This window comes from Dipodomys spectabilis, unplaced genomic scaffold, assembly GCF_019054845.1.
Source record: "Dipodomys spectabilis isolate Male_0828 unplaced genomic scaffold, ASM1905484v1 ptg000039l, whole genome shotgun sequence".
Lineage (NCBI taxonomy): Eukaryota > Metazoa > Chordata > Mammalia > Rodentia > Heteromyidae > Dipodomys > Dipodomys spectabilis.
This window is the reverse complement of record NW_024870716.1, coordinates 8,076,271-8,095,633: the sequence shown is the minus strand read 5'-3', so window position 1 is coordinate 8,095,633 and position 19,363 is coordinate 8,076,271. Positions and strand designations below refer to the sequence as shown.

General features: G+C 38.6%; 1 protein-coding gene across 4 annotated transcripts in view; it reads left to right on the top strand.

Moving 5' to 3' along the window:
• Nucleotides 1-18,010, top strand: part of Lrrk2 (leucine rich repeat kinase 2) — a 126,652-nt gene extending 108,642 nt beyond the window's left edge. For 3 of the 4 annotated variants that reach the window (XM_042677546.1, XM_042677544.1, XM_042677547.1), the window contains 8 exons: nt 2,024-2,218; nt 4,067-4,263; nt 5,915-5,987; nt 7,057-7,241; nt 11,875-12,027; nt 13,162-13,370; nt 16,415-16,486; nt 17,457-18,010. In XM_042677546.1, coding sequence (XP_042533480.1) covers nt 2,024-2,218; nt 4,067-4,263; nt 5,915-5,987; nt 7,057-7,241; nt 11,875-12,027; nt 13,162-13,370; nt 16,415-16,486; nt 17,457-17,578 — 1,206 coding nt within the window. In that variant the 3' untranslated portion in view covers nt 17,579-18,010. The remainder of the gene's footprint in view (nt 1-2,023; nt 2,219-4,066; nt 4,264-5,914; nt 5,988-7,056; nt 7,242-11,874; nt 12,028-13,161; nt 13,371-16,414; nt 16,487-17,456) is intronic. The other variant, XM_042677545.1, reaches the window with a different exon arrangement.
• Nucleotides 18,011-19,363: the final 1,353 nt, after the last annotated feature.

Genomic DNA, 19,363 nt, shown 5'->3' with positions numbered 1-19,363 from the left:
AGAATGCAGAATGTTTATAAGACAAAACTAACATCCTGGTACCCAACAAAAATTAGACAATACCCTGGAAATGTTTGTATGTCTTTCTGTGATTACTATTAATATATATGATTCATCAGTGAAATGCTTGTCCATAGTTTAGTGCATTTGTATGTGTGTGTGTGTGTGCCTGTGTCTGTGTCTGTGTCTTTGTCGATATGTGTTTGTGCCAGGGCCTGAATGCTGTCCCTGAGTGTTTTTTTTTTTTTTTTGCTCTAGGACAGCATTGTACCACTTAAGCCCCAGTTCCACTTCTGGTTTTGAGTAGTTTATTGTAGATAAGCGTCTCATTACCCTTTCATGCCCAGACTGGCTTCACACTACAATTCTCACATCTCAGCCTCCTGAATAGATAGGATTATAGGCATGAGTCTACAGTACCTAGCCTAATGCATTTTTTATTGGGTTATTTGCTTTTAAATTACAGGAGAAAATGATATTTCAATGATATACGAATCCTTCTTGGTTATATATGTTAAAAATTTCTGAGGTTGTATGTCTTGTCTTAAAAAAAACTTCCCTAAGGTACTAGCGGTATGACTCACATGATAGAGCACCTGTAAGCATTCAAGTCAGGCACACGTGGCTCATACCTGTAATCCTAGCTACTCAGGAGGCTAAGATCTGAGGATCATGGTTTGAAGCCAACCCAGGCAAGAAAGTCTATGAGACTCTCATCTACAATTAACCAAAAAAATGCCAGAAGTGGAGCTATGGTTCAAGTGGTAAAGTACTAGCCTTGAGCAAAAAGGCGAATGGACATCTTTGAGGTTCTGAGTTCAAGCACTAGTAGTAGCACAATATGTAAAAACAAAACAAAACAAAAAAAGAACAAGAAACAAACATTTACCCATTCACTTTGGGGTACTTTTTAATAACAGTATTTTAAACAAATAACCATTTACCCATTCATGTGGGGGTACTATTTTATGAATAGAGTTTTAAGATTTTAATATGAACACATTTAACAATTACCTTTCAGGACTTATTTTAAGAAGTCATTTTCATGAATTCACAAAAAATATACTTTGTTTCTTCAAAAATTAAATAATTTTGCTTTTAATTTACATTTTAATCCATCTAGAATTGATATATATATTGGGTCCGGTCGTGGGGTCTGAACTCTGGGCCTGGGCGCTGTCCCTCAGCTCTTCAGCTCAAGGCTAGCGCTCTACCACTTGAGCCACAGTGCCACTTCCGGCTTTTTTCTTTTTGCTTATGTGGTGCTGGGGAATCGAAACCAGGGCCTCAGGCATGCAAGGCAAGCGCTCTACCACTGAGCCATCTTCCCAGCTTCTAGAATTGATATTTTTTATCTGGGTCCAGTTTCCCATTTCCCTGTGGAAAAAAACTGATTTTTCCAGCTTCCCTTACTGATTCATTCCTGTTCTTTTACCCATTGGCCAGATGTACCCAATTATAAGAGATAGCTATTTCCACACACACACACATATCCCCTTACACTGGACAGCTAACCCATTCTTCTTGTAGCTTTCGTAGTAATGCACTCTCCTTGCTTGTTTTTCTCACGGTGGAAAGTATTGGCTATTCTTGAGCTTAATTCTACATAAAACTTACATACGCTTGCATTTAAATCTTAGGGTGAACACATTATGCTTTGGATTTGATTTATACCAAATCTATGGACAATTATGATATTAAGTCTAACTATTCTTTTTTTTTCTTGTAGTTTATTTTCAGTTTTTTTGTGCCAGTACTGGGCTTTGAACTCAGTTTCCTTCACACTCTGCCTTAGATTTTTTCACTCAAGTCTGACACTCTACTGCTTAAGCCACATGTTTCCTTTTAGTTTTTTCCACTCATTTTAACTGGAGATAAGAATCTCATAAACTTTTCTGCCTAGGCTGGGTTTGAATTTCTGTCTTCTGGTCTAAACCTCCTGAGTAGTAGTTTTATATTTGACCTTTTTAAAGAAGAAGTGTAGACACTTGACAAGTGATGTTTTATCTTTCAACTTTCTTAGGTCTTTGACATTCTGAATTCAGCTGAGTTAATCTGTCTGATGAAGCACATTTCCATACCAGAAAACATTATAGCTGAATGCATGGTTGCTACAAATTCTAATAGCAAGAATGTGAGCATTTGGTTAGGCTGTGGGCACAGTGACAAAGGCCAGCTCTCCTTTCTTGACTTAAACACAGAAGAACACATTACTGAGGTACGTTGGAACACTCCTTACATTAGAATATCTTTAAGTGTATGCCATCTAAAATTGCTCTGGAAGAAATCAAGGAAGAGCCAATATAGATGTGTTATTAAATTGACTTTCCATTAGAACAAAAGTATTCATATGAAATTAGTCTTTGTTTGGTTTTCAAACACAAATAAATAAATAATTAAAGGTTTATATGTACCTTAACTCAGTGTCCAAAAACAGAGCCCAAGACAATCCCATGCAAATGATTTAAAAAGCAAGAAGCTTGGAAGGAATTAAAGAAGCCAGAAGGTATAGAAGAAAAGCATAGCAGAAATGGATACTGAGGAAGTTGACTCTTGTCTGCCCACAAGGAGATCTGCTGTGTGAACAGAACCACAGAATGTTACCACCAGCAGACCAAGCGACCTGTCTCTCAAACTAACATGTCAATCATTGGCTGCCACTGGCCTGGAGGCGGGAAGTGCACCCTCAGCTCTGGGAATTCTCTGGGCAAAGTAGTCCAGAGCTGTTAGTAGCTAACCCTCACAGGAGATGGGAGACAGATACAGCTGAAGAATCTGGAAGTGACTTCTACCAGATTGGTCAATAAATTGCACTGAAAAATAGACACATCTCTACACTTAGAAAGCAACCCACTAGTGGGGCACCAGTGGCTCACCTATACTTAGGAGGCTGAGATGTGAGAATTGTGGTTCAAAGCCAGCCTGAGCAGAAAAGTCCCTGTGAGACTTTTATCTCTAGTTAATTACTCAAAACCCAGAAGTGGAGCTGTGACTCAAAGTGGTAGAGTGCTAGGCTTGAGAAAAAGATCTCAGGGACAGTGCCTAGGCCCTGAGTTCAAACCCCACAACTACCACCAACAAAAAAGCAATCTACCATTTTGACTTTTGCTTTCAAATAGAAATGTTGTGCCTAAACTTAAGCTTAAGGCTAAACCATATCTTCTGTGGTTTCTATGCAATATGACTTGATTAGGCTTTATTCAGTTATTTTTATAATTTTTAATTTTAGTTAAAATTAGTCCAAAATTAGTCTATTTATTTATTTAAACTCAAGACCTGGGCACTGTCCCTTAGCTTTATATTCTTAAGGCTGGTACTGTACATTTGAGCCCACAGATTCACTTCTGGCTTTTTGGTGGTTAATTGGAGATGAATCTCACAGACTTTTTTCCGGGTCTGACTTTGAACTTGATCCTCAGTTGTCAGCTGTCTGAGTAGCTAGGATTACACATGTGATCCATTCGTACCCAGATAGTTTTGTCCATTAAAAAGGGTTTAAATGTACATATATATGTATATATACACGTATATATATATGTGTGTGTATATATATATATATATATACGTGTATATATACTTTTTTTTTTTTTTTGCAGTTCTGGGTTTTGACCTCAGGGCCTTAAGTTTACTAGAGTAGGTATTTTACTACTTGAGCCATACCCCTAGCCCTTTTTGTTGTTATTTTTAAGGAGTTGTACAAAGGGCTTACAATTTCATAAGCCAGGTAATCAGTACAGTGCTTCTTAGCAGGACAATGTCAACTCTTCCTTATTTTCCCCCCTTATTTTTTCCCCTCTCATTCTTACTCTCAAGTTAGATCATTCATTTTTTCATAGTGCATATCAGATATAACGACCACATTTGCTCACCTGTTTCAGATACCTTCTAGATAGGAAAGCCTTATTTGCCAGGCAACTTGTATATTGTTGAAAATTCCAACAAATTGGCATTGCTTTCAAAAGTAAACGTGCAAATGTAATAAGAGTGATGTCAATTGATAATTGAATTAAATTCTAGCAAATGAAATGAAAACCAAGCTTGTTAAATTGCATTTTCTTTTCTCAAGCAGGAAGTTACTGACAGTAGAATATTGTGCTTGGCCTTTGTGCATCTCCCTGCTGAAAAGGAGAGCTGGATCGTGTCAGGGACGCAGTCTGGTGTTCTCCTGGTCATTGATGCTGAAGATCGGACCAAAAGACATTCACTGGAAAAGATGACTGATTCCATTACTTGTTTGTATTGTAATTGCTTTTCCAAGCAGAGGTATGGCTGTCAGGTGGGGGAAAATCATAGACATTTGAGATGATTTAATGGTGTGCAAAATGATTGCTAAAGCTACAGAAAAGGCTCCTTTTTTTAAGACACTTCTCACTGACTTACCTTTTTGAGGGAATTGGGAGAGGCCATTTTGATGGTTTTTTTTTTTCCTGCATCTAGATTTAGCTGAAGCAATCATAAAACTAGTCAACTATTTATTTGGGCTATCACCTCATCCGGGACTCTATCAGTTTTTCCTTTCAGTGTACCTTGGTAGGGCTTCTTTGTATTCATTCTTTAAAATGTGTGTATGTGTATGTGTGTGTGTGTGTGTGTGTGCGTGCACATGCACACGTGCATGTGCATGCGTGTGTATGTATGTATGTATGTATGTCTATGTATGTATGTCTCTATTATATTGCCAGTCTAACCTTTTTTTAAAAAAAAATCTAATTACTACACCGGGAAACAGCTTCACAAATTAATAAGTTGTTAATAGATTTTAAAAATTTACTGAACCCTTGTCATTTATAGGGATACTATTCTGATGAAATATTCCTAAATGGCAACATTTCAGTCATCAGATGGAAGTTGTAACATTTTGGGCAGGATAATAATCTGGAGCTGTTAACATTCAATCTTGGCTGGGTATTGGTGGCTCATGAATATAATCTTGGTTACTCTGGAGACTGAGATCTGAGGATCACAGTTCAAAGACAGCCTGGATAGCAAAGTCCATAAGACTCCAGTTAACCAGGAAAAACACTGAAAAAGAAGTTGTGAGCTACAGTTGTGAAAAGGTATTCGAGGATATTACGGGTGATGGAGTACTGTTCATGTGATTTACCTGCCTTTTCTAATTATCCCTTATTGAAGGTAAGCCTCTTCCTTCCCCCGAGAATGGGAAACCAAGTCAAGTCTTCCTTGAGGATTACATTTCAAAAAGATAGCTTCCAACCCTTAAGGAGAGCTTTCTTATGTTCTAAAATTGGTAATAGATTGGGTAAGGTAAAGATTTACATTTCAGCCAGGAGTTGGTGGCTCCCTCCTATAATCCTAGCTACGCAGGAGATTGAGAGCTGTGTATCACAGTTTGAAGCCAGCCTGGGCAGGAAAGTTCATGAAATTCTTCTCTCCAGTTAACCAGCAAAAAGCCACAAGTGGAATATGGCCGAAGAGGTAGAGTGCCAGTCATAAATGCAAAAGCTAAGGGACAGTGCTCCAGTAATCACATTAAAAAAAAAAAAAAGATTTACAGGTCAATTGCCAGTGGCTCACACCTGTAATCCTAACTATTCAGGAGGTTGAAATCTGAGGATTATGCTTCAAAGCCAGCCTGGGAAAGAAAGTCTGTGAGACTCATCTCCAATAAACTAACCTAAAAAGCCAGAAGTAGAGCTGTGACTCAAGTGGTAGAGCACTAGCCTTGAGCACCCAGGCCCTGAGTTCAAGCCTCAGGACTATCCAAAAAAAATTTGCACTTAAACAGAACAGAGAAATAATTTATAGTAGAAAGTTTTGAAAAGTCAATGCTTTAAGAAAGGGAAGTCTACGGAAACAAATCTGACTTTTATTTAAGCTGGGGAGAACTAGAAAGTCTTCTTAGTCAACATAGATGTTCTTCTTTAAACCATTGTTATTCCTTTTTTTCTTTTAGCAAGCAGAAAAATTTTCTTTTGGTGGGAACTGCTAATGGTAACTTAGCAATTTTTGAAGATAAAGCTGTTAAGGTAAATGTCAAATATATTCCTTACAAATGTTCTATTTTAAACATGGATTTCATATGTCTTATGCAACTTCTCTGTAACTATCAACTCCCTAGTAAGTGCTGATCAAATATTATTTTTTTACATTTTTATTATTTCATAAAATTTTGAACATAATAAATAATTGGAAGAAACTGTATTTACCAATGTATTTTGTAGGAATGAGCTGATATAACCTGATAACAGATCTAATTTATAGTGTAGGTATGGAAATATTGCAATTTATATGAGTGAAGCAGGTAAAACAACAAAGAATCCCTAAGTTTGTAATCTGATTTATAGTTTCATAGTTCAGCAGAGCACAGGCTCACTATGAAGGTGGCCCTGGGATCAGTTCCTAGCAAGACACAAAAACACACACATGCACACAGGACAAAAACTATGGCATGCCATTAACTTTTTCTTTCATATTGAAGACATCATCCAACATTCTGTTCTTTACCTTCCTATTAGTCAGGGAAGTGCTTATTCCTGTGCATATTCATTCATCCGTAGATCCATTGATACCCATTTATAGATTTTTTTGTTTTGTTTTATACTGATCCTGGGGCTTGAACTCACTGGGTGCTGTTCCTGAGCTTTTTTTTTCTCTAAAGGCTAGCACTCTACCACTTGAGCTACAGCTCCGCTTCTAGCTTTCTGGTGATTGATTGGAGATAAAGTCTCATGGACTTTCCTGCCCAGGAAAGTCACAATTCTCCTATCTCAGCTTCCTGAGTAGCTGGGATTCTAAGCATCAGCCACTGGCACCCAGCTTCCCTTCCTAGCTTTTGATGGATACCAAAAATCTTATGAGACCCAGCAGTAGACTCTAATCATTAGGTTATTGTTTTTTTACAGTTTTTTGCATGAAGTGAATATTAATTTCACCAAACCCTGTTTTCATAGGCACTTTGAACGGTGTATTGAATGTTTAACATCTCTAATCATGTAAAATGGAAAGTAGTGGTAGAAGGTGCAAAATGTTATAGTGTTTCGTTGTGATTGCACCGATACTCCAGTCACTGAATGTGTTTTCTCTTTGTTGCTGAAGTGTAATGGAGCGGCTCCCTTGAAGACTTTGAGCCTGGGAGATGCGAGCACTCCACTCATGTGCTTGAGTGAATCGATGATCTCCTCTGAGAAACACATCATGTGGGGAGGATGTGGCACGAAGGTGTTCTCATTCTCTAATGACTTCTCCGTTCAGAAACTCATTGAGACCAGGACAAACCAGCTGTGAGTTATTTTCCTTCTGAGCAGCTTCCTTACCTTGTGCCTTTTCTTTCTTTTGCCATTGATGGTTCTATTCAGAGGGTGGTATCAGGGGGTTAGAATTTGACATGCCCTTTTATGTGAACAGTGCATCCTGATCAGTTGATGTCTCCATCATTTTGCCCCCTCCTGCCTACACCTGCCCCAACCCATGACGTGAAGTTTCCTAGTTCCATTCCTACTTGTGTACACTGAGTTGGGGATGGTATTCACCACCCTTCCTCTCTCCATTCATCCTCTCCCCTTCCACCAAACCCCACCCCTGCAGTCAAGACGTGCTTCAGCTTCCTCTAGTAAACTGTCTCTTCATTGTTTGATGGTGTTCCACCATGGAATCTCACTCCTCCATACATTGAATGAACTCAGTGTGTTTGTAGATGCATATGACCCTGCATGTATTTGCATATATGTATTTACATAAACACACATGACCCTGCATGTATTCACATATATGTGTTTATGTTTTTTACCCTTTTCATTTCTCTTTTCCATGTCTCCCAACCCTACCCATCCCCTCAGTTTCCCTGGTTCCATTTTCACATCTGTGCATTGAATATCACAGCTACATTTTCCCTCACTTCCTCTCTTCATTCCTCTCTTGATCTCACCACCTCTAGACCTCACAGCATAGCTTCCTGGCCCTCATATCATGAAACTTGGGTTTGTTGTTCCAAGGAGTTGCACCATTGGTATCCTCCCCCGTATATACCATGCTTAGGTTAATACGTTTCAACCTATATGCATAGGGACCTGTATATGTTTTCATGTGTATTTATAAAATTAGATCTAAATTTCCCATGTGAGAGAAAAACTGTGCTCTTTGTCTCTCTGGACCTCACATACCATAATATTTACCAGGTCCATCCATTTCTCTGCAAATGACATAATATCATTCTTCCTGATGGATGAATAAAATTCCAGTATCTGCATGTGTGTGTGTGTGTGTGTGTGTGTGTATGCAAGAAAACATGCATCCTTTATCATTGAGCCTGACATATTTTGCTCAATATAAATTTCCTCCATATGTATCCATTTCCCTGTAAACGATATAATATTGCTTTTAGCGATGATTGAATGAAACTCTCACAGAATTTTCTGCCTGAGCTGGCTTTGAATGACAATCTTCAAGTCTCAGCCTCTTGAGTAGCTAGATGCTGTCTTCTGGCTGTTGTTTCCACTTTTAAGCCTGCTATACAAGCCTGAGAAGCCTTCTGTGAGAGGGAGAATGGGGTGGTCCTGGGGACTGAATTCAGGGCCTGGGGGCTGTGCCAGGGCTTCCTTTGCTCTTGACTAGTACCACTTGAGCCACAAATCCACTCCTGATGTTTTAAAAGTAAACTGGAGATAAGAGTCTCACAGACTTTGCTGCCTTGGCTGGCTTTGAACCATAATCCTCAGATTTTATTTATTTATTTATTTTTTTGGGTCCGGTCTTGGGGCCTGAACTCTGGGCCTGGGTGCTGTCCCTCAGCTCTTCAGCTCAAGGCTAGCACTCTACCACTTGAGCCACAGCGCCACTTCCGGCTTTTTTTCTTATGTGGTGCTGAGGAATCGAACCCAGGGCCTCGAGCATGCAAGGCAAGTGCTCTACCACTGAGCCACCTTCCCAGCCCAATCCTCAGATTTTAACTTCCTGAGTAGCTAGAATTACAGGCACGAGTGACCAGTGCTCAGTATAATCATGAGAACATTTTAAAAGAGAAATCTACAACTATTTTATCTCAGAGCATTTTATGGGATGATAGGTGTCAATAATCCTCTTAAAATACTGTTATTGGGCTTCCTTCCTTCCTTCCTTCCCTCCTTCCTCCCTCCCTCCCTCCCTCCCTTTGTCTCTCTCTTTCTCTCTCTTTCTTCCTTCTTTCTTTCTTTCTTTCTTTCTTTCTTTCTTTCTTTCTTTCTTTCTTTCTTTCTTTCTTTCTTTCTCTCTCTCTCTCTCTCTCTCTCTCTCTTTCTTTCTTTCTTTCTTTCTTTCTTTCTTTCTTTCTTTCTTTCTTTCTTTCTTTCTTTCTTTCTTTCTTTCTTTCTTTCTTTCTTTCTTTCTTTCTTTCTTTCTTTCTTTCTTTTTCTTTCCTGTTCCTGGGGCTTAAACTCAGGGTTTGGGCACTGTCCCTGAGCCTCTTTGTGCTCAAGGCTAATGCTCTACCACTTGAGCCACACACTACTTCTGGCTTTTTCAGAGTAGTTTATTGGAGATAAGAGTCTCATAGACTTTCCTGCCTGGCTTTGAACCACAGTCCTTAGATCTCAGCCTCTTGAGTAGCTAGAATTACAGGTTTGCGCCACTAGCACCCAGATCTGACAGATTCTTTTTTTTTCTTTTTGGTCGATTGTGGGGCTTGAACTCTAGGCCTGAACGCTCTCCCTTAGCTTTTTCAGCTCAAGGTGAGTGCTCTACCACTTGAGCCACGACACCACTTCTGATTTTCTGGTGGTTTATTAGAGATAAGAGTTTCACAGACTTTCCTGCCCAGGCTGGCTTTGAACTGCTATCCTCAGATCTCAGCCTCCTGAATAGCTAGGATTACAGGCGTGAGCCACCAGCGCCCAGCTCTGACAGATTCTTATCTCCAATTATCCAGCAAAAAGCCAGAAGTGAAGGTATAGTTTAAGTGATAGAGCACCAGCTTTGAGCAAGAAAGCTAAGCAAGAGTGCATGGGCCTGAGTTCAAGAACATGAAACAAAACAAAAACAACTCACTACTGAACTGACATGGTGCTGCCTTAAGAAATTACAGTTACAGTCTAGCAGTGAAAGCATCTAATAGTGATCTATTTTCATTAAAAAAATATTCCATCCTATAAGGAGATAAGATTACAGCTATCATAGTGGGAAAGTAACTGATCTAATTTCATAGGTCAAAGAAGAACATCTAAAGAAGCTGACATTTCGGTTTCATTGCAAAGACAAAGAACTCAGCAGACAGATGAAGTGTGTATCCCCAAATCTGTGAAATGTGTATAGCTCCAAATGTCTCTTATTCAAAGACAGAGAATTAAAAAATGCTTGTTATTATCTTTTATTTTTTAAATAGAAGATATGGTAACCATTGTACTTTCTCTTTATGTTTGGATGGTGGAATTCATTTCTCCCTCACGACTTGGCTGACTTATGTTCATGCAAAGATACCCTATTCTGTTTATTGTTTTATAATTCTAGATATAAATGGCACTTTTAGTTTTCCAAACATTATGACAAAGGCTTTTTATTGTGCTCTCCCAAAGTTACAGATACAATGATATTTCACTTAGAAGTTAAAAACAGCGTAACATTGTATGAAGACTCAGATAAAATGCTGGGCATTGGTGGCTCATGCCTGTAATCCTAGCTACTCAGTAGGCCGAGATCTGAAGATCACAGCTTGAGCCAGCTCAGCCAGACAAACCTAAGAGACAATTATCTCTAATTAACTGTCAAAAAGCTAGAAGTGGAAATGTGGCTTAAATGGTAGAGTGCCAACCATAATAAAATATAAAAAGCAGAATTGGAGAACACGAGGCCTTGAGTTCAAGCCCCAGAGCTAGCACAAAGAAACAAACAAAAGCAGATAAAAGCCAGGCACTGTGACTCACACCTGTAATTCTAGCTAGTTAGGAGGCTAAGATAGGGAAGATTGTGGTTTGAGATCATCCTGGACAAAAGCAATTGTCAAGACCCCTTAGCAACCAATAGGTGAGTGTGGTTGTGGGTGTGCGTCATCCCAGATATTGGAAGGATCATGATTCCAAGCAAGCCCTAGCAAAATAGTTTGAAAGACCCCATCTCAACAGGAGAAGCTGGGCATGGCAAAGTACTCCTGTCATCCCAAGCTATAGCAGGAAACATAAATGGGATTTAGGTCTAGGTATGGGCAAAGAGAGAGAGACCCTATCTCAAAATAGCTAGTTCTAAAAAGATCTGGTAGAGCTCCTGTCTAACAATCCTAGTTTAAAAAAAATAAGAAGCAGGTAGGATTAAAATTTGAACTCAACCTTAAAATGAACACTAGTTATAATCTTTATTAATATCATCAAGAGGAACCAACATAAAGTAGCCAAAGTAAGTAACTAACAGTTATATATTCAATTCAGACTGGCTTGAATGGGAAACAGTTGCACAAAGAAGTTTTTTTTTTTAAATCTGTGCCAATGCTTTACATGTTTAAGAACAAGTATAAGGTCCTTTTGTATGTGCTTTGTGATTGTGTGTGTGTGTGTGTGTGTGTGTGTGTGTGTGTGCTAAATATGTGCCAATGCTTTACATGTTTAAGAACAAGTATAAGGTCCTTTTGTATGCGCTTAGTGATGTGTGTGTGTGTGTGTGTGTGTGTGTGTGCTCGCGCGCACGCACGTGCGCACCAGTAGTTGGTCTTGAACTCTGGCCTTGTACTCTCCCTTAGCTTCTTCTTTCAAGGTTAGTGCTCTACTACTTGAGATGAACCTCCACTTCTAACTTTGTGTTGGTAAATTGGAGATAGGAATTTCACAGATTGGTCTGCCCAGACTGGCTTTGAACAGAAATCCTCAGATTTCAGCCTCCTGAATAGCTAGGATTACAGGTGTGAGGCACCAGTGCCCAGCTTTTGTATGCATTATTGACATTCTTTTTCCTCCCTAGGTTTTCCTATGCAGCTTTCAGTGATTCAAACATCATAGCAGTTGCCGTAGACACAGCCCTCTATGTTGCAAAGAAAAACAGCCCAGTTGTGGAAGTGTGGGACAAGAAGACAGAAAAGCTCTGTGAACTAATAGACTGTGTGCAGTTTTTAAAGTAAATTCCTTGTTTATGTTATATGTGTAAGAGATATCTTTACAAGTGAGGTTGCATCTAGAGAAGACCTGTGCCTTGCTGTGCCTGTGGCTTCAAAAGAATTTTTTTAACAAAATCCAGAAACACACAGTCATTCCTACTACTTAGCACCATCTTTTGGCATCTTGCGAATTTTATTTGGTGAAAATAAAAGAATCAGAATGTGATACACTTGACTTCTTCATGATCCGAGAAAAACATTCTCAAATGAAAAAAAAGTGCTGTTACAAATGGACGCCCTGAATTGGGTGTTGTACATTTACTTATTTCATAATATTAAATCTTTTTTTTAATTTAATTTAATTTTATTTGTGAACATACTGTACAGAGGGGTTACAATTACATGGGCAGGATAATGCGTACATTTCTTACCAAGCATTGCATAATATTAAATCTTAATACAGGTTCATGCCTGTAATCCTAGCTACTCAGGAGACTGAGAGCTGAGGATCAAGGTTCAAAGCCAGCCAAAGTAAAAACCAAAAGAAGTCTGTGAGATTCTTATCTCCAATTAACCAGTTGAAAAAGCCAGATGTGGAGCTGTGGTTCAAGTGGTAAAGTACCAGTCTGAGTCAAAAAGTTCAATAAAAGCTTGAGGCCTTGAGTTCCAGCCCCAGTACTAACACACATTTTTTTAGATTATTTAAAGTATTCAAGAAGATGTGTGTTAAGTTGTCTGCCAGTAGTAGGTTTTTTTTGGGGGGGGGTGGGGGCGGTCCGGTCATGGGAACTCTGGGCTTGGGCGCTGTCCCTCAGCTCTTCAACTCAAGGCTAGCGCTCTACCACTTGAGCCACAGTGCCACTTCCGGCTTTTTTTTCTTTTTTCTTTTGTGGTACTGAGGAATCGAACCCAGGGCCTCATGCATGCAAGGCAAGCACTCTACCACTGAGCTACCTTCCCAGCCCCAGTAGTAGGTTGTTTTATGTAAGGATCTTGAGATTTTGGTAACTACAGTGGGGGGTTAGGTCTTGGAACCAATATTAATGCATGACTAATGTCCTGTGTTCACGATTTAAGGCATTAATACATGTGAATATATAGAGTCACTTATTCTAGTCTTGTTGCTGATGCTATTAATGCTTGCTTTCTTCTAGAGAAGTCATGGTAAAAATAAGCAAGGAATCAAAGCACAATCTGTGTTATGCTGGGAGGGTGAAGGCCCTCTGCCTTCAGAAGAACACGGCGCTCTGGATAGGAACTGGAGGAGGCCATATTTTACTCCTGGACCTTTCCACGCGGCGAATTATACGGATAATTAACAACTTCTGTGATTCCGTTCGAGTCATGGTGACAGCACAGTTAGGCAAGTTTCTTTACCTTTAGATTGTTTTTATGTCTTCTGAAACTGTACTTGAAAAAGAAAACCTTAAAGTTTCCATCTCCACTGTTATTTGTAGTATCTTAGAAGTTTCCAGAAGGAGATATAGCATTTGAATATTTTAAAAATATATTAAAGATATTTTAAATATATAGATGCCCTCCATCCTATAAGAGAAGCAAATGACTACAGCTGAGCCAAGAAATGTACAACTTCATTTATGTGTGCACTACTCCTGAGGTTTGAACTCAGGGCCTTGTCTTCTTGCTTGGCATTTTTGCTCAAGGTTGGCTTTCTACCACTGGAGCCACATGTCTACTTCCACTTTTGGATTTTGTTTTGGTGGTGGTGGTGGTTAATTGGAGCTAAGAATCTCATGGACTTTTCTTCCCTGGGCTGGCTTTGGACCATCTTCCTTGGATCTCAGTCTCCTGAATAGCTGGGATTACAGGCATAAACTACCAGCTGCTTTTATCTTTTATAACTAAAGTGAAATTGGAAAATACATGATATTGAATGTATTTTTATTTTTCACCGAAGAAGTTAAAAACAAATGTTTATTTTGTGCATAGTCAAGCTTTCCATATCTTTTAACAAATTTTATTTGATTTTTTTTCAATTTATAATGAAATTTGTATTCTTATAGCTATATAGGCTGAACCCCACAATCTACAACTATGGACATTTTCTAGACCCTCTTAGCATCGTAGAGCATCTGCTGTTACCGTAATAGTGCAGCAATGACCATGGATGGGCAAATGTTTTTACTGCATCCTTGTACTTTCGCAGATAAATATACAAGCATGGTATCATAGGGTAATTCTAGGCAGTTTTTTCTATGATTTTTAATGAGTCTAAGCTAGGTTTTGTTCATGCTTTTATGTCTACTCTTCATCTTTATTTTTCCTTTTGGTGCCAGTCCTGGGGCTTGAACTCAGGGCCTGGGCACTATCCCTGACCTTTTTGCTTAAGGCTAGTGCTTTACCACTTGATCCACAGTTCTACTTCCAGCTTTTTGTTGGTCAATTAGAGATAAAAAAATCTCATGGACTTTCCTGCCTGTACTGGCTTTGAATCATTATCCTCAAATCTCAGCCTCCTGAGTAGTTAGGATTACAGGCGTGAACCATTGGCACCTGGCATTGTTTCTCCTTTTTGACTTAAATGTGAAGAAATCATGACATAGCATGTGAAATCTACACATATATTTACCACATAAATGTATCTTTATCTTTCTTTAGTAATTTCAGTTATAAAACGGTGATCATATGTTTAAAGATGATTATAAATTTCACACAGTAGGGGGATAGATCCGCAAAAGGAGAGTTTTTATTTAACTTAGGAAATCAATAATAAAGTGGTTAGCCAGATATTTTTCTTGCTTTTGGCCACTCGTTATTTCTGGATGATAACTTGGCACAGGCGGAAGAAGTCGTAGCTCTAGTGATTGTGAGTTATTGGGATATTGTGTTCACACAGTAGTTGATCCAGTGGGCTCTCCTCTGAGTCTGCTCCCACCAATGTAGTTACATCCTCAAATTGAACATCATTGTATATTAGGACCCAAAGGGTTGGCTGCTCATGACTGAAAATTTATGGTGATATTTCAGTGAATTATGACTGGCTTTTTTTTTTTTTTTGGTGGGGCTTGAACTCTGGTCCTGGACGCTGTCCCAAGCCTTTTTGTGCTCAAGGCTAACTTTGAGCCACAGCACCACCTCCCGTTTTTGAGTGGTTCATTGGAGATAAGAGTCTCACAAGGACTTTTCTGCTCGGGCTGGCTTTGAACTGTGATCCTCAGATGTCAGCCTCCTGAGTAGCTAGGATTACAAGCATGAGCAACAGGTACCCGGCTATGACTGACTTTTTTTTTAAAAAACCAAATATATAGAAGTTGAATTAAGTGAGATAGGCATATCATCTAGAATTTTTTGAGGATGGAAAAATGGGGTCATGACTAGAAAAAATCAGAAATGATCACTTAGTTTATGTCACCAAACAAACAAAAAAACCCAAAGAATGTGGTCAGTATTCATTTAGATTATTGGCCATATTGCATGACCTTATTTGGTGTCTAAAGCAAACCAAAAATGGGACAATTTGGCTAACCTAGCAAAGTTAACTGCTTTAACAGAGTGGATTAGAAAATAGTGAAGTTAAAGACAAATGGTAATTCACAATCCTTTTAGATAGGGACTGGTGTGTGAGTGCCCAGATCGTCAGGATTTAGAAAGCACTGCCTCCTATAAGCTCTGTTTTATGATGACCCCTTGGAGGACACTGTGTTCCTCTGCCTTTTGGGGTCTCTTGTGAAGCGTAGGGACTCGTCATTGTCAAGCCCACTGTGACACTCATCCACATCTTGGCCATGTCCCTCACTTGCTGTTTCCTCTGCTCCTTCTTGATCATCGGACATTCCAACACACAGGGGTTGTGCTTGATGTGTGTGTGTGTGTGTGTGTGTGTGTGTGTGCGTGCACGCGCGCTTGCGTGTAAGTACTGGGGCTTGAATTCTAGACCTAGACAATATCCTTTAGCATTTTCACTCAAGAAAAACACATTCGAATTGAAGCAAAGAATATTACAACTTTTCTTTCATAAAAGTGTTGGTCTTCTTGAAGAGTATTTTATTCAATGCAATGGAAATAGCACCTAAAAATACAGAATTGCCAGGTGTCAGTGACTCACGCCTGTAATCCTAGCTACTCAAGAGGTTGAGATCTGAGGATTGTGGTTCAAAGCCAGCCTGGGCAGGAAAGTCCGGGAGACTTTTATCTCTAGTTAACCACCAGAAAAATGGAAGTGGCGCTGTGGCTCAGGTGGTAGAGCTCTAGCTTTGAGCTGAAGAGCTCAGGGACAGTGCCCAGGCCCAGAGTTCAAGCTGCACACCAACAAAAAAAAAAGGGGGGGGGATTATAAATTCCATTCCAATATTTGTGTCTTAAAATAGACAGGGACAACTGTACTTTTTTCCATCCAGTTTAATATATTGTTTTAACAGGAAATTCTTATATTTTGTCTTGCTACAGGAAGCCTTAAAAATGTCATGCTGGTTTTGGGGTACAAACAGAAAAGTACTGAAGGTACTCAACAACAAAAAGGTAATATTGAAGTGGGTACTATATTTGAGGTCATTGACAGAGAAGTACACATGCTATGATTTATAAATTTACTAAAATTTTACTTTCAGTGTTTTTTTTTTGGTTTTTGTTTTTGTTTTGCCACTACTAGGCTTGAACTCAGGTTCTCATGCTCTTGCTTGGCCTTTACACTCCAGGCTGGCTCTCTATCCCTCTAACCATAACTCTACTTCTAGATTTTAGCTGGTTAACCGGACATAAGAATGTTATGGACTTTTCTTCCATGGCTGGCCTCAACCCATGATCCTCAAATCTCAGCCTCCTGAGTAGCTAGGATTATAAACATGAGCCACCAATCCCTGGCTATTTTCGGCATTTTATTTTATTATTTTTATTTATTTTTCCTTTAAAAATTGTTATATTGGTGATGTAAAGAAGGGTTATAGTTACATAAATCAGGTAATGATTACATTTTTTTTTTGGACAGCCTCACCCCTTCCCTTGTTCTTTCCCAGATTTTTCAGTTTTTAATTAGTAGTTCACCAATAAGTTCACCTATAAGGTGAGTAATTGACATAATTTTCAAAATTAAGTCTCAATAATTTAGGAGTACTAAATACCTTTTGAGATGTAAAATGAGAAATAGCTATAATTTAAATTAAATGGGAATATTTTCCTTATAACTCACCTATGTCCATATGAGGTTTAATATTGTACACCATTTGGATGGCTCTATTTCTTTCAGTGCATGGAATGGCAGAGTATGGAATTTCCACTCTCTTCTCGAAATTCAGTAGTTTACATTGAACCAATATTTTTTCAGAATCGCTTTTAATATAAATGCTGATAATAATAATAAGTGATATTATTTATAACCTATTTATGTCTGTGTGGATGTCTCCAACTCAGCTAAATATAAATGAACAAAAGAAATGAAAATGTGTTCTTAGTGGATCTTTGAAACTTAATTTCATTTTTTTCTTCCTTCTAGAGATACAGTCTTGCTTATCTATTTGGGATATCAATCTTCCACACGAAGTGCAAAATTTGGAAAAACACATTGAAGTGAGGAAAGAATTAGCTGAAAAAATGAGAAAAACGTCCATTGAATAGAAGGATCAGAAGTCTCTGACTTTGCATAGGAAATGATTCTTTTGTAAATATGTCTTTTAAAATGTTTACATTTGAAAAGGGCACTTCCGCTTTTTGAGATGACTCATGTGTATATGAAGGAATGTTTATATGTTATACCTTTAATTTAAATATATGTAAAATAGTATCAAGTGAAAGTATGTTTTATAGAACTATTTAAAATACAGTGTTCTATTTCCTATATACCTTAGTTAGTATGGCAGATTAATTCAAAGAAATCCTTAGAGGACTTAATTGAAATACTCAGACTAAAGTAATTTTTGCTTTTGCTTTGCTATCTGTATGCAAGGTAAACTTTGTTTAAGATTCTTGCTTAACACTGTTCGCAATAGCTAGGATATGGAAACAACCTAGGTGCCCCACCACAGATGAATGGATCCAAAAATTGTGGTATCTATACACAATGGAATATTATGCAGCCATTAGAAATGACAAAATAATGGCATTTGCAGGGAAATGGATGGAGCTAGAAGGAATCATGTTGAGCGAGGTAAGCCAAGAACGAAGAGACAAACGGTACATGGTCTCCCTCATAAGTGGATGCTAAATCCAAAAGGTTAGTGATACGACAAAACTAACAGGACTTAAGAAACAAAGAACTCCCGCTCATCTGGTTGAACCACTACTAAATATCCTCATGCTGCTGATCACAAATATGGTATATAACATGTGAACACTGTTATATATTACAGACTGTGGTAGACAATTTGCTCCAGGGAAGTTAGAATGAACTTGTGACTTTGAAATTATGTAATCATTTAATCACAATCAAAAAAAAAAAAAAAAAAAAAAGAACCTCGGGGAAGGGAGGGAGGGAGGGGATGGTAGGGGGAAAACAATGGAGGGGGTAACAATGTTCAAGAGGAAGTGTACTCATAACCTCACTCATGTAACTGTGACCCTCTGTATAGTAGCTTTACAATAAAAAAAAAAAAAAAAAGATTCTTGCTTAAGGTCAGACTGTTGCTTACTTCCTTTCTTGAGGTTCTGCAGAGTAGATTAAAAATAATTGGGCAATTGCCTGTGTAACGCATTCTTTGTTGGCTTTCTTACAATATTGCACTATAATATATGATTATGAATTGTCAAGTGGAATTTTCACTAATAAAGCTCTCCATTGGGACATGGTTTTCTTTGTGACTGATGTGAACAGTGCATCTCATATAACTTCATCTAAAAGAAAAAGCTACTAATAAGAAAATATAAAATCCAGGAAATACCCAGTCACTCTTTTTCCAGTTTTTCTATTTTTTTTTCTTTTTTGCCAGTCCTGGGGCTTAAACTCAAGGCCTGGGCACTGTCCCTGAGCCTCTCTGTACTCAAAACTAGCACTCTACCACTTGAGCCATGTTACCACTTCCAGCGTTTTCTGTTTATGTGGTACTGAGGAATTGAACCCAGGGCTTCAAGCATGCTAGGCAAGCATTCTACCACGAAGCCACATTCCCAGCCACAGTTTTTCTATTTTATGTTTAAGTATGGACACCCTGAGATTTGTGTAATAATATAAATTTAACATTCAGTCAATTGATATATGTTTTTGGACTCTGTGTGTGTGTGTGTGTGTGTGTGTGTGTGTACATGCTGGTACTGGAGCTTGAACTCAAGGCCTTATGTACTTGCTTGGCTTTTTACTTAAAGCAGATCATGTATTACTTGAGCCACACTTTCAGTTTTTGAGTGGTTAATTGGAGATAAGAGTTTCATAGACTTTCCTGCCCATGCTGGCTTTGAACTGCAATCCTC